The sequence below is a fragment of the Kogia breviceps genome, chromosome 2 (assembly GCF_026419965.1).
Source record: "Kogia breviceps isolate mKogBre1 chromosome 2, mKogBre1 haplotype 1, whole genome shotgun sequence".
NCBI classification, from domain to species: Eukaryota; Metazoa; Chordata; class Mammalia; order Artiodactyla; family Physeteridae; genus Kogia; species Kogia breviceps.
The window spans coordinates 9662937-9678392 of NC_081311.1; the positions used below are offsets into that span (position 1 = coordinate 9662937).

Below are 15456 nucleotides of genomic sequence, written 5' to 3' on the forward strand. Positions count from 1 at the left end.
TAACAATCACTTGCGACCTCCTCCTGCCAGTCCTCACACCACGCTGTGTAGCACCTCCTTTCCCACCGTCCTACCAAGGCTCTTTATTGGTGATTTCCTTTCCAAATTGTTAAATCCAATGGATAAATGCTGTGCGTTTAACACTTGAAAATTTACTTTTTGAAAACTGTACATCCTTATGTCTGATGCTTTCCCTGGTTCCCCTTCCACCGCCTTACTCTCATGATTTATATTGTTTCTGTATCCTGGACATTCCCTAAAATTTACCTGACTAAACTTCTCTGAAAAGCTACAGATGCACGTAACCAATGGCTTATTGGACAGCATGTGTGTGGGCTGTTTTAGACATATGTCTAAAACAGCCCCCAAATTTGTTTTCCCTGTAATTGCCGTATGGGTACTTTTACTACCTGATTTTCTCAGAGAGAAACCTAGGATTTCTTTTCTCTTTTACCGCCACAGTCTCTACCTTACGCGGTCACTAATGCCCTTCTGGTCCCTTGCTGCCACAGACTAGCCTCTGTGTCCCCCACTTCCTGTCTGTCCTTCAGATCGCTTCGATATCTTCAAATCCGCTTGTCAGTTTCTCAGCCGTCTCCCCACTGCCTTCAAGATTTGAAACCCTGAGCTCTTCAGTGATGTTCAAAGCCTCGCAGGATCAGGCCTTTTGCCTACGTTTCCAGGCTCACTTCCCTCTGAACTCTAGCCATTGCTTTCATTTTGGTTAAACAGCTTTACTGAGATATACTTTACATACTATGCTATTCACTCATTTAAAGTGTATAATTAATTCATTGTTTTTTATTCTGTTCACGGGTTTGTGCAGCCATCACCACAATCTGGTTTTAGAACATTTTTGTCCCCCCAGCCTTGGACCAGTAGCAGTCACTCACCCCTCTCAATCCACCCTCCAACCCCTCAGCCTAACCAACCCCTAACCTGCACTGCGTCTATAAATTTGTCTGTCTCTGTCTTCATAAATTTGCCTATTCTGGACATTTCACATAAATGGAATCACACAGCATGTGGTTTAACATTTGAATTTTTCGAGCATGTGTGTTTAGAGCTGATTTTTCATTCATCTGCTTTCTACTTGTTTCAAACTCTCGTCATTAAGAAACTTAAAAGTGGTTACCTTTTGCAAACCAAGGAGGCAAAGTTGTTCCTTTGCATTTTGTACCTTTCTGTAATTGAGTTTTCTAACCATGTACTTTTTCATTATTTTAAAAAATTATCGGACTTCCCTGGTGGCGCAGTGGTTGGAAGTCCGCCTGCTGATGCAGGGGACACGGGTTTGTGTCCCGATCCGGGAAGATCCCACGTGCCGCGGAGCGGCTGGGCCCGTGAGCCGTGGCCGCTGAGCCTGCGCGTCCGGAGCCTGTGCTCCGCAATGGGAGAGGCCACAACAGTGAGAGGCCCACGTACTGCAAAAAAATAAATAAATAAATAAAAGTCGGTCTGAGTTTCTGATGTATATTATTTTCTGTCTTTCTGGAGAATTTCTTAACATTTCTTGCAAATCAGGTCTAGTGGGGACAAATTCCCTCCATTTTTGTTTGTCTGAGAAAGCCTTCTCTTTCACTTTTGAAGGATAGTTTTGCTGGATACAGAATTCTAGGCTAGTCTTTTTTTTCTTTCAATACTTGAAATATTTCACTTTCCTTTCTTCTTGCATGGTTTCTAACCAGAAGACTGACGTAATTCTGATCCTTGCTCCTCTATAGCTAAGGGTTTCCCCCTCTCTGGCTTTTTTTTTCAAGATTTTTCTGTTTGTCTTTGATTTTCTGCAGTTTGAATATGATATGCCTACATGCAGATTTTTTGGCATTTATCCTGCTTGCTGTCTATACTGCCTCAATTTAAGAATTCAAGTAAATTTAAATAAAAGTTGTTTCCCTGTCATACTATTCACATTTTAGGTGCTCAGTAGGCACAGGTGGCTAGTGCCTACCAAACTGGAGAGCAAAGGTCTAGACAGTGGGGGGAAGGGGGTCTAATCTGAGGTCCCTTGGCAGTGAGTGCCCCACAGAGGAAAGCATTTCCTAGGACTCTACCACCACCAGTACCTGAGACCCCTGGTGCTCCTATCTACCTCCCTACCTCTGCTCATAACACAGCTCTTTCCTAGCGTGTCCCTCTTCTCTGTATTTAACTGCCCTCCCCACCACCCCCAACTTACTATCTACTCACAACACTTTCTTCAGAAGGAAAGAGAAACATATTTCACTTTAATTCAAGAATCATGGGCCTATCACCATGCAGAGTCCTTCACATCATCAGTGCCTAGGACTGACCCTCACTCTTAAGCTTTGCAAACGCAACGTCACATTCCTTTATATAAACTATGTTAATGGAACCAAACATGCTAGTGTTGCCACCATTTTGTCAAGTATGAAAATTAAAAGCAAAGACAACTATCTATTACTGGCAATTTCATAAATAAAAGGATGTTCTAATAGTGCCCTCTTCCAGCTCCCCCCAGCCCCCAAATACGGAAACTAAATGAAACTTTGCACTATTTTTCTCATTTGGGCCTGGAAGATGAAAACTTTGTGCCTAACCTTAAGCAAAATAAACACATCCAGGGACTATTGCCCTACACATGTCCAAACCTAGTATTTGTTGATCTCTTTTCTTCTTCTTCAATTAATTTTATTTTTATCACCTTTTCCCCCGCCTATTTGTCTCTTACTAGTTGTGTGATCTTAGGCAAATTATTTGGCTTCTCTGGCCTTTGTTTCCTATGTTGTCCAGGAAAGCACCAGAAGTAGTCAAATCTGTCACAATGAACAAAATGGATGAGGTCTGTCTTAAGAACATAGGTACTGAGATCTAGTTAAGGGGCCTTTAAATCTAAGGAGTTGGAGGAGCTGGATAAATCTAGATAAATCTAAGGTCCTCCGGCATGCTACATAGCTATCCTTAGGTTCTTTCCCACTGTGTGAGGCACAGCTGATGCTTAGCAAGATAACAGGTCACTATGCCACCAAGAAACCTCTTAAATAGGCACATATTCCAGCATAGTGGACCTTGGGGTCAAGAATGTTGACATTGACTTCAAAAGTTTACCTGCCTCTCCAAGTTACATGATTTCACTTTTTTAAACATAAAAAGATAATCAGCTTTATTGTTGATGGGAAAAAAAATACAAGGACAGACAGGCTTAAATTATCTGTGCATACAGAATTAAAGAATAAGGACTATTACCTTGTTGGACGTACTCACTCATTTTTATACTTTGCTCCAGGACTGTTAGTCTTTAAGAAATCCCCTTTAAAATAGTGGTTGCAAACTGGAGGCTCATGTGCTGAATTCAGCCTATATAAATGTTATGTTTGGCCTGTACAGTTAAAAAAATTCTTTTAAAGTAACATTTAAAAACTGTACTAAAAAAAATCTCATTTCTAGCTTCTCTTTAAAAGTTAGGAAAGTCTTGGGGGGTGGGGTGACAGTGGGATGAATTGGGAGATTGGGATGGACATATATACACAAATATGTATAAAATGGATAACTAATAAGAACCTGCTGTATTAAAAAATAAAATAAAATTCAAAAATAAAAAGTCGTAAGATATGGTGGCACTAGGCACAAGGCAGCAACTGGCTCTGACACTTGTTTCCTTTAAAAGAGTGAAGTGTTCAATTCACTTACCCTGCCATCCACAGAATGCCTGCATGTGTACTCGAACCTACGGGACATTTAAGGGAGTGCTTGCTGGTTTGGAAGAAGCTAGAATTGACTAGGACGGCCTGAACTGGTACCTTTTGAACTGAGTCCTGCAGGATCTAAAAATAGGGTGATCACAAGCTCTGTGCCTCAGTCTCCTTATCTGTAAATTAGGGCTATAAACGCGCAGTTGTGGGAAGGATCGGCGATGGAGTAACGCAACGGGTTGGCTCGAACTCGGCGCCCGAGCGCACGACTACTATCCACGTTAATCCTGGGATACCCCCGGACCCAATACCGACCAGGCCCCCCGGCGCTGCGACGCACCGCGCGGGGCCTCGCTCTCCACTCCTCCCCGCCGCGGACCCCAGCGCCCCGCAGAGGTTGGTCCCGGGGCGCCCAGGGGCGTGGCCGGCCTGCGTGGACCTGGCGGCAGCCATGACCTCGGTGGTGGAGTACAAGGGACTCAAGGCCGGCTACCACTGCGGCTACTGCGACTCCGAGGAGGGCAAGGCGTCCTGCGGTGAGTGGTCCGGTCGATGAAGCTGGTGCGGCCGCCTTACGTCCAAACCCCGCACCGCCCGCCGCGTCCGGGCCCTCGCGAGGGAACACCCAGGCCCTGCTCCCCAACTCCCGCTTCCCTTTCCCACTCGTTTCTTCCCAGATTGTTGTTCTTCACGTTTTGTCTGTTCGTCTCACCCTCACCGAAAATGGCGGTCCCTCTCGGAGAAGGAGCGGAAATAGCGGAAGACTGCCCTAGGTTAAGATGGCGCGGGCGGCGTCAGCGCCGAGGGGCTCGGGCGAGGGCCGGGCTGTGGGCGCCCGGGCGGCGCGGTGCATTGTGGGGTAGTGGCGGGTTTGGGCTGGGCCGCGTAGCGTTTGGACGTCTGGGCCATGGCTTCCTGGGCCGCGCTTTCGCCCAGTATCGTGGAGTATTTCGAGGGCGAGGATTTCTACCGCTGCGGCTATTGCAAGAATGAGTCGGGCAGTCGCTCCAATGGTGAGCGGGCCGGGCTGGCGGGCGGGGAAGGGCGCCGCGGCCTCGGGGCTCGGCGGGGGGCCGGTGTTCTCGGGGGTCGCGCCGCCCCGGGCCGACTGGATGGAGGGACGCGCCCAGCCCCTGCCCAGCTGTTGTCTCGTGGAGCGAGTGCGGAACGCGGCTCCCCCTGAGTGCAGTAGCTTTCGGAATTAAAAACGGACCTCACCTTTGATTGAGCAAGGAAGCTTCTAGATGCTTTCTTCGCACAGGTGCTCGGACGTGCGAAATAATGATTGTCTCGCAGTAGCCAAGTGTGGAAATAGGTGTCCATCATCAGTAGGAGACGGTTAAGTACCTGATGGCAGGCCTGCTGGGGAGCGCTGTGGCGTGGTCGGTTACGGGGGCTGACCTGTAAGTGCTGATGCTGCTGTGAGGGTGTCCCCGAGGGTCAGGGCAAAACGCGGGGTGCAGGACAGTGAGTGTCGGGTGGTGCTATTGGTGTAGAAAACGGTGTGTGTGGAAAACACACGTGCGCGGGCATCCGTGGTTAAAATGTCTCTGGAAGAATACAGAAGAAACTAGTGACCGTAGTCGCTGCTGGCGAGGGGCCCTGTTGGTATCGAGGTGCTTGAAAATTTTACCAGGTGCTTGGGTGCCGTGTCATTTCTCCACCCACCTCGATGACGACGACAAAGCCAGCCTACAGTACCCTTCCCCCCATGATTCAGTTTTCTTTCGGAAGATTTCTTGTTCGTAAACAGAACATCATGTTTATTTCCTGCCGTGTCGTGCTTTGGCAAGAGTAGACACTTATTTTAAAGAATAATCTAGCATTGTGGAAAATGGGATGTCTATGAAGATGTAAATTGGGGTGGTTTCCGTATTTAAAAAAAATGTATGTCCTACCGTAGGGGAATGATTTGGGCGATTATGGTATGTCCGTTTACTCGTTCATTAAAAGTGTTTATTAGGTGCATCTTGTGGGTGAGCAGGGGTAGAGTGTAGTATAACGCAGTCATTAATGACGGTGATGAAGATGAGTTAACGTGAAAAAAGAGTCTTGGGTTAAACGGAGAACACAAGCTGGATGCAAATAACACAATGTGACGTGGTTACAGCTCTGGGAGGAAAACAACCCAAATGGTGACAGTGGTTGCCTTAGGGTATTAGAGATTTTTCCCTTCTCTCTTCCAGAATTTTAGTGTTGTGATTATAATATGTATGTAACAAATACTTTATATTAAACATGTCTAAAATTAACGTTAGGTTCTTAATTATTTTTCTAGTAATTTTAGTAAGAGAAAGTCGATTAATATAGATGTCCTCTAAGTTCTGTGGGAAAAAACCTACTTTCAACCTTTTCACTTAGAGTAAATTTCTGTCATCTCGATTTTAATAATAATCTTTAGGGCACCCCACCTATTGGGTAGGTAGGTTTTATTGTTCCTATTTTACAGATGAGGAAATTGAACCTCATGGAGTAACTTGGTGTTAATGAGTGCCCACCAGGCTTCTGGACATTTCTGTGCTTTTCTCACCACGCCCTGCTCTATCAAGCCTATCTTTATCTTTACATACTGTTGATGCAGTTTACTGTTAACAAGAACAAAATTTCACTTTTCTTTACCATTAATTCAGTGTTTTCTCATAGTCTTTAGTTTTTTCATGGTTGCATAATTATTTCATCATATTGATAACATCATAGTCTCTGTAATCAATTTTCTGTTCCTAGGCATTTGGATTACTTTCAGTTTTTATACTTAAAAGGAATATTGCTGTATGTATACTTTTGTCCAGTGTGTAAGACTATGGTGTAAACAAATAAAAATCAGGAGAATGTATATGCACAAGAAAACATTTGCTTTCTAATTCTTCTAAAGAGACCAGGTTATTAAATTATTTGGGATATTATTATGATTTAAAGGTGTGATGTAATTTGATTGCAGTGAGGACCTAAGTTTATGATGTCATAGAAACTGTTGACTAATCCTGAATTGCATGTGATCACTTTGTGTGCTTGATTTTTAAACTTAAGGTAAATACATCATTATTTCATTTGTGTTGTGTATTGTGTCAAACTAACAAGTATGAAGTATGTGCAGACTTTCATTTCTCCAATAAGAGCTGGATTTTTTTTTTTTTTTTGCTTCAGTATTCATACTTTAAAGATAATGCTTTGGATTTAAAGAAGTAAAAAGTTCCACCTGCTGTCAGTAACATGGCACTTATTTTTCAGGCATGTGGGCACATTCCATGACTGTACAGGATTATCAGGATCTCATAGACCGAGGATGGCGAAGGTAAACGTCCTTAATACAAAGATACTTTTTTTTAAAAAAAATTATTTATTCATTCATTCATTCATGGCTGTGTTCGGTCTTCATTGCCGCGCGCAGGCTTTCTCTAGTTGCGGTGAGCGGGGTCTAGTCTTTGTTGCAGGGTGCAGGCTTCTCCTTGCCTTGGCTTCTCTTGTTGCGGGGCATGGGCTCTGGGTGCGCAGGCTTCAGTAGTTGTGGCTCGTGGGCTCTAGAGCGCAGGCTCAGTAGTTGTGGAGCACGGGCTTAGTTGCTCCGCGGCATGTGGGATCTTCCCAGACCAGGGCTCGAACCTGTGTCCCCTTCCTTGGCAGGTGGATTCTTAACCACTGCGCCACCAGGGAAGTCCCAAAGATACTTCTGAAATTACTCAGGTTCTTCTTATAATTGAAAAATATTATTTGCCTTTAAAATGTTTTCTTGTTGGAAAAAGGTTTAAGAAAATTTTTATTATATTTTGTGTGTAGAGATTTTTTTCTCCTTTTAAGGGTGTTTATTAGGAAAATTTCACAAATGTAGGGAGAACGTTATAATGAACCTCACATACCTATCACCAGGCTTCAACAGTTGTTAACATTTTGCCCATCTTGTTTCATCAATTTTCCTTGCTCCTTTCAATGGACTGAATGTTGGTGTCCCGTCCCCAAAGTTCATATGTTAAATCCTAACTCCCAGTTTATGGTATTTGGAGGTAGGGCCTTTGGGAGGTGATGAGGTCATGACGATGGATGGGATTATGAATGGGATTCTAGTGCCCTTGTAAAAGAGACCGCAGAGAGCTCCCTTGCCCCTTATGCTATGTGAGGACACAGAAAAGATGAACCAGGAAACTTGTCTTAACCCTACATTAAATCTGCTGGCACCTTGATCTTGGACTTCCCAACCTCCAAAACTATGAGGAATAAATTTCTGTTGTTTATAAGCCATTCAGTCTATGGCATTTGTTTAAAAGTCTTTATTGAATTTGTTACAATATTGCTCTTGTTTAGTGTTTTGTTTTTTTGGCCCTGAGGCATGTGGGATCTTAGCTCCCTGACCAGGGATCGAACCCACAGCCCCTGCATTGGAAAGCGGAAGTCTTAACCACTGGACCACCAGGGAAGTCCCCTCTATGGCATTTTGTTAAAGCAGCTCCAGCAGAATAAGATACTCCCCCCATCCCCTCCTCCCACAAAATTATTTAAACCAAATTGCAGATATCATGTCATTATACCTGTATTAAGCATGTGTTTCTAAGAAGGATTTTCTTTCTTAACATATCTACAATATCATTACCATACTTTCCAAATTTAATAATAATTATTTGATGTCACCAGTTACCTAGTTTTGATTAGATTTTCTGCTCATCTCAAAAATTTTTTTTTTATAGTTGGTTTATTTGAATCAGGATTCCCTTAAGGTCCACACATTGCTTTTGATAGCTGAGTTTTTTGGGCAGCTATTTTTATGTAGATGATTTTAGAATAACTATTAGGTAAGGTTCCTTACATAAGTATGAGCAGTATTAAGTGCCCTGTGCCAGTACTCCCCGGAAGTCATGGGATTGAGCACAGTAACTGAAACTTCACAGCTTTCCTTAAACGTAATAATGAGGCCCCAAATGTAGATAGGTAAAGGTCAGATATTGAAAGACTTCGTGTGCCATGATGAGGAGATTTTGTGGGTTTTTTTTTTTAACGGTACAGGGGAGCTATTGAAGGCTTTTATGTCAGAGAGAAAGGGGATGGAATTTGTGATTTGGAAATGATCATTCAGATAGCAGAGAGGTGTCTGAGCGGATGATTCTGAAGGCAGGAACATTACATTAGTTCCAGAGGTTATTGCGGTGTCCATATGTGAGATGGTGAAGACCGCTTTCATGGTCAGTAGCAGGGACTGTATATCAGGAGATAGATCGGATGGATCCTAAGACACATTTATGAGACATTTTGGAAGTAGATCTCTTGCTGGCAGGATATGGAGGTGCACTAGAGGGAAGAGTCTAGGAGGACTCCCAGGTTTTCGGCTCAGGAACGGAATTCATGTGTGTTTGCTGGGGCTGCCGTGACGAAATGCCACAGATTGGGCAGCTTGAACAAGAGAAATTTATTTTCTCACAGTTCTGGAGGCCGGAGGTCCAGAATCCAGGTCTCTATACCTTTGGTTTTTCCTGAGGCCTCTCTCCTTGGTTGGTACCTGGCTGCCTTCTTGCGTCCTCAAGTGGTCCTTTCTCTCTGTGTGTGTGCAGCCCTACTGTTTTGTTTATTGTTCCTTTTTATGTCCGGTTTCCTTCTCTGATAAGGATACCAGTCAGATTGGATTAGGGCACATGTAAATCTGGACAAAATTCAGCTCGTAAATTTATGACTCTGCATTAACTGAGACCCAGAAGGCATGGAAAGGATTAGATTGGTTTGGGGGTTCATCGTGCTGATGCCCATGGAACCCCCAAGTGTGGATGTCATAGGCAGCAGCACACATCAGTCCCACAGCATCCTGGGCAGTTTTCCCTGACTGCCCCTTTGCTATTGAGGGTGGGTGGTAGATCGAGGCATGGAAGGGACTGCAGATGCAGATGAGAGGGAAATTGAGGTGATTCACCGTGAACGTTCAGAAAAGAAAAACCTGGACTCTGGTCCTTGGTATACCCACGTTGCAAGATCATTTAACTTACGAAAAGTAACTAAACCTAAATGTTTTTACACTGTTGGTTAGATTTTTATCCTAATTAATTTTGTACTCCTGTTACTAATCTACTTTGCTACATATGAGAAATGTGTACAAACTTAACAAAACTATTTTATAATTTTAGAAGTGGGAAATATGTGTACAAACCTGTCATGAATCAAACATGTTGTCCTCAGTACACAATAAGGTAAGAATTTTGATTAATATATTCTATTAATAGGAAGATTGTATATAATTTTTTAGTAGACTCTTGCTTTTTAAAGTGTCTGTTTCTGTTCTAGATAGACATTCTTCATAAAGAAAAGCAAACAAGTTTTTTTCTACATACTCATACTATATTCATGTGCTGATCAATAGCTTTTAATAATACTGTTTGGTTTAGATATAAATATGGTATAAAATATGCTATTTAGCAATCTAGTCAATAATACATGAAATATTGGGAGAATATTGGCAAATACTTAAATTCGTTTTAGATATCAAATTTTTATCAGTTTAGCTTATGGCTTTGCAATTCTCTAGTGTGTTACTTGACACGGTGGTTTCATTCAGGTAGTGCCACAGGATCCTGTATAAGGGGGAGGAGGGCTGACACTTAATCTGCATCTATTCAGAGTCTAGTTTTCTTCACTGGAAAGCTCGAACTAAAAGTCTGTTTTCCTACAGAGTGTTTGCTTGATTTTTCCTAACACTTTGTGTTTCCCCTGCGCCCCCCTTACCCTGCCCTAACATAGGAGGATTTCCCCTCTCTGATTATGAAGGTCCTCCTCTTCCCCTCCCTCTTCCCCTTCTTCTGGTAGAAAATAGGGAGGGTACATTAACATTGTGAAGAATATGTCTGCAGTTTCAGTGTGTATGTGTACTCTAGACAAAAAAGCAAGCACAGTTGTGTCCGTCATGCTTGGCAGGTCCTCACAGCTGTCTCCCTTAATTACTTTTTTTTTCCCCTTAATTACACTTAACTTGTTTTGGGGTTGTAGACTGTTTTGAGAATTTGACGGTTGGAGATCCTCTCTGCAGCAAAACAAAACAAGACAGGGAGCTGTATAGACAAAAATAATGTAACATCTAACAGTTTTAGGGTGATCACTGGCTTTGAATAATTCACTGCTTCCTGGTTAAGAATCCTTTCTCTTAACGTAATTGGTCAAAGGACTGGTACAATAAGGAGAAAAGATGGATGTCTGGTTTGCTGATAGCATCTCAGTATAAAATGACAGAGTAGCTTTTTCAGCTTTAGTGTTTATGAAGTGGTGACGTCTTCAAAGACAAGTCATTTTCCTTCTGGTAACAATTTATTATTGGATTATGGCTAGGATTTTGTTGAAATAAGTCTGAAATCGATTGGCCTGAACCCTGAGAATCTCTATTCAGAAAAGGCCAATTTCAGTGGGTTAAAGAAAAAGATAAAAGCATTTATATTTACTGGGTGCCTGTCTCATACAGAGCACTATTCCAGGTATGTTGCCTTTATGAAAAGGGCTTCAATTAACATTGCAAGACAAAGTAATTATAAAGTGTGACTTTTTTTTGCATTTTATATTACATAGGATCAAACATTTCCTGAATTGTTACGCCTTTTTTTAAAACAATATACACAAGAGTGGAAGCTTTTTTTTTTTTAAACATATTTATTTATTTATTTGGCTGTGCCGGGTCTTAGTTGCGGCGTGCGGGATCTTTGTTGCTGAGTACCGGCGGGATCTTTAGTTGCGGCATGTGGGATCTAGTTTCCTGACCAGGGATCAAACCCAGGCTCCCTGCATTGGGAGCGCAGAGTCTTAACCACTGGACCACCAGGGAAGTCCTTAATTGTTATTCTTTATACAACTTTATTTTATATGTTGATCTTTTGGAGTCATTTTGCATATTCTTTTGGTTATTTTACTTTGTTTACTACAGTAGTTGCAGTGAGGCCTTATGTAAAGGCAAGGTGGTCTAGCCTACAGCTTAGCTTCTTGTTAGGCAGCTACTAGGACCTGTCTAGTATGTGAGTAAAAATGAGGATGAACTTCCCTATCTATGAATTTTAAAAAAATTTTTAATCAATATTGTATATGCTAACAGCTTAAAGAATCAAAAAGTTCTATAAAGCTTATTTTGCAAAATAGCAGTCCTCTGAAACCCTCGCACCTGTCTCATTTTCTTTTTTCCCGCTGCAGTCACTTTCAAATTATTTAACTGATTCTTCTGGTTTTTCATCTCTATCTGTAAGTGACATGCTTATATAATTATAATAGTTGATTTTTTAAAAATTGGTTTTCTTCATTATCTCTGGGCTTCTCTCTTTGAAAGATAAGGATTTAACTTTACTTCACCCCTCCTCCCCTGTCACGTTCACGCTCCTGTTTGTCCTCATCCCACACTTCCCGAGTTAGCACTGTTGTCCCTTTGGGTAGATGCAGTCACACCTCATCGTGGCGGTGTAAGGCGGCCTCACAGCTCAGCCACGGAGTAGTCCATGATTACTTTCTCTCTCCTGCACGAGTTTTTACTTTCCCTGGTGTTGATTGTTGTCATTTTTGTTTGCGTAGTCTTCTAGGTTCCCATTACCAGTTTATCTAAATATGCTCCCTAAGAGGTGTAAATTTCCTCTTGGTATGTTTAGATGCTTCAGGTACTCTATCATTTTTATCTTCTGGATGAAAATCTCGTGTGGCATCTCGTGAGCTGCTATGATCTGGACAGGTCGCCTCTATGCCTGATGCATCACTGTCATCCTAGGGTCTTGAGGCTTCTCTTTGGATCTTGATTTGGATCTTACCTCTTTTACCCTCTTTTCTCTGCTCTTTCTTGAATTTATTATTCCTTCATTTTAGTGAAGCACATCTTCTAATAGCTTCTTGAGAAAAAGTGCATAAGAGGTAAGTTTTTTGAGACTTTGTCTGAAAATGTTTTCATTGACTACTCAAACTTAATGTACAGCTTAGCTAGGAACAGAAGTGTAGATTGAAAATAATTTTCCTTTAGGATTTTGAAAGCTTTGCTTCTTTGTTGTCTTACTGCTGTTGAGCAGTCCAGTGACACTCTGATTCTTGTTCCTTTGTCCAAAACATGTCCTTTCTCTTTGGAAGTTTTTTTGTCTTCAAAGTTCTGATGTTTCATAGTACGTTTGGCAGTGAGTCTGTTTTCATTCATTGCATATGGACTTGAGGGACCCTTTTTATCTAGGGGCTCCTCCCATCATGTCCTTCAGGTCAGGGAAATTTTCTTGTATTATTTTGTTGATCCTCTCCTTTCCATTAACTTCTTTCTCTTCTCTAATGTCTTTATTCAGACATTGGAACTTTTAGACTGGTACTCTAATTTTTTATTTCTCTTCAGTTTTCCATGTCTTTTGGGAGATTTCCTCACCTTTATTTTCCAAGTCTTCTGTCTTCTATTTAGCTTTTAATTTCTTCTTACTATATCTTAATTATTGTATTTTTACTTCAAAGAGGGATTTTTGTTCTTGGACTCTTAAATTTTTTGAGATTCCCTTCTTCCTGTATACTGTATGTCTCTATCCTCCAGGTTACTTTCTCCAGGTTTTTGGCACCTATCTTTGTTTTAGAGGCCCTCCTCAAGTGTCTGGTGATTCCAGCCTTCCAGTGTCCCATTGGAAATTTTATGTACCCTGGTGGGTCTCGTTTATTGTGGGCTTTAAGTAGGGTGATCTGGCTAGCCTGTTCTTTGGGAGAATCTCTGAGGTCAGTATTTCTGGAAAGAAAGCATCGTCTACTGATGTTCTGGGGCTGGCTTGGAGAAGTGGGTCTTGGAGGTCTCAACATTCAGCATGTATACTTCCATTTACGCTTACTGTTTGCAGTACACTTCCGTTCCTTTCAGCTGTGCCTGTATTCCTCAAGTAAGAGGCCTTATTTTTCCCTTTTCTGAAAAGTTTGCAGTTTTATGCTGGGTTGTGTAGAGAGTCATACGTGCAGAGTGGGGGAGAGTATCAGATATATAAATTGCTTCCAAAACAGACTTTCAAGGGATCTTCCTATTTTCACTCTTATCTCCCAGGGTATCAGGTATGGCCAATCCCCGAGACTTGTAGGGGTAATGTAGAGAAAATGGGATATTGTTTTGGCTTTTCCCACTTTTGGCTTAGCATTCAACTTTTCTTTGGTCTGCTAAGTCAGTTATCACTTGTACATCTGCTTTCTAGCTTCCAACATTTCTCCCATTATTTTTTTTCTTAGTGGTTTGTGTCTTTTTCTTTTTATAATCCTTTAACTGTATTCTTGTGAGATTTGGGGTGGGATTAGAGGCTGCATTAAACCCTGTCTTAACCCAGAAATCCCGGGCATGAGCTTTGCCTCATTGTGCTGTTATTCAGAACTGATTTTATTTCTTCACAGTTTGAGTTCACTTTTTAAATATTTATTTTGCTTTCCTAGGTGCCGGCCTTTACAGTTTCAGCCATCAAAATCTCACAAGAAGGTTTTGAAAAAAATGTTGAAATTTCTGGCTAAAGGGGAAATTTCAAAAGGAAGTTGTGAGGGTAAGATGAGATGGGGGTCTAAAAACTGTTTACCTTAAATAGATGTTTCTTTCCAAGGTTCTCACTTTCAGTCATTTCTTAGATAGGGGAAGGAGGTCCAATACAGTCAGGTACTACTGTTACTCTGATGATGATGACTGCTCTTAGCACTGCTGTTACTGTTACCACTGGCCCCCAAATCAAGGATGTGGGCAATATATGCCAGGGAAAGTCTAGCTTGGGAAGAAGAAAAGACCATTTTAAACATGTGATTTCCTGGAGTTTATTGAAATTTTAGTTTTCACAATTCTTTGAGAACTCTTAATTTTATTTGATCCTAATAATATCCTTATGAAGTAAGTAGAAAGTGATACTGTCTCTGGAGAAATAGATGCTTATCTGCAACTCACACAAGATTGCATAATCACAATGCTGAGTGAAGCTCAGAGTTTCCACGTTTGAGTAAGGTTTTTAGTAAATTATACTGCCTGAAGTTGTCTCTTCTTTTCTGATGAATTCTGAATTGTGAGTGAATTTCCTAAAAGATCATTAGTAACATTTAATTAACTTGGGTTACAGATACTTTGCTTTTTCAGTGTTTTTGCTGCCTTTAAAAAAAAAATGTTTTCCTATAGGCACTACCTAATACATGACCGTAAGAATTGGGAATGCCTCCCATTCTTAGAGCTCTTTCTCACTTCTGCCATAGGAAATGCCTAACTCTGGGAGCCTCCCACCCCAGTCTTAGCATGTTAATTCATCCCCCAAGTATGTTTTGAATGCCTATGATGTTCTAGTCCCTCTTTTAAGCACTGGAGATACAGTGGCCAGCAAAACAGGTTTGTTCTTTGCCCTCATGCACTGTCCTTAACAGAGCAGAATTTCAGGACAACTTGAAGCAGACTTGGCAACGGAGGGGCCAGAAGGCTCTGGGTCGTGTTGGAAGCATCAGAATTTTGGTGTAGCTCTGTTTAGTGTTGTCACTATATAACCTTATAAACAGATTTTCGTGGTTAGTCATTGTGCAGTTTTTTCCAGCAACCAGGAATCATGTTCTGAGTTTCAAAAATTAATACTTAGATAAGTTTTGAGGCTGCTGTCCATTTGTAAATTGAGGATCGCCTGTTTTTTTTTTTTTTTTTTTTTTTTGCGTTACGCGGGCCTCTCACCGCTGTGGCCTCTCTCGTCGCGGAGCACAGGCTCCGGACGCGCAGGCTCAGCGGCCACGGCTGACGGGCCCAGCCGCTCCGCGGCATGTGGGATTCTCCCGGACCGGGGCACGAACCCGCATCCCCTGCATCGGCAGGCGGACTCTCAGCCACTGCGCCACCAGGGAAGCCCTGCCTATTTTTTTATGTAGCTTT

The 15456-nt window shown here is 42.1% G+C and overlaps 1 protein-coding gene across 38 annotated transcripts in view; it reads left to right on the plus strand.

Annotated features, from left to right (window-relative positions):
* The first annotated feature begins 3625 nt into the window (after window positions 1-3625).
* Window positions 3626-15456, plus strand: part of ATE1 (arginyltransferase 1) — a 162740-nt gene continuing 150909 nt past the window's right edge. For 11 of the 38 annotated variants that reach the window (XR_010838795.1, XR_010838797.1, XM_067024479.1 and 8 more), the window contains exons 1-4: window positions 3650-4189; window positions 6882-6945; window positions 9752-9814; window positions 14010-14113. Coding sequence is in view for 32 of the 38 variants with exons in the window: in XM_067024479.1 (XP_066880580.1) it covers window positions 4105-4189; window positions 6882-6945; window positions 9752-9814; window positions 14010-14113 (316 nt within the window). In the remaining 6 variants the exon portion in view is untranslated. Of the gene's footprint in view, window positions 4190-4431; window positions 4667-5388; window positions 5541-6881; window positions 6946-9751; window positions 9815-14009; window positions 14114-15456 lie in introns of those variants that run through there. The other 27 variants (XM_067024487.1, XM_067024494.1, XM_067024483.1 and 24 more) reach the window with 14 other exon arrangements.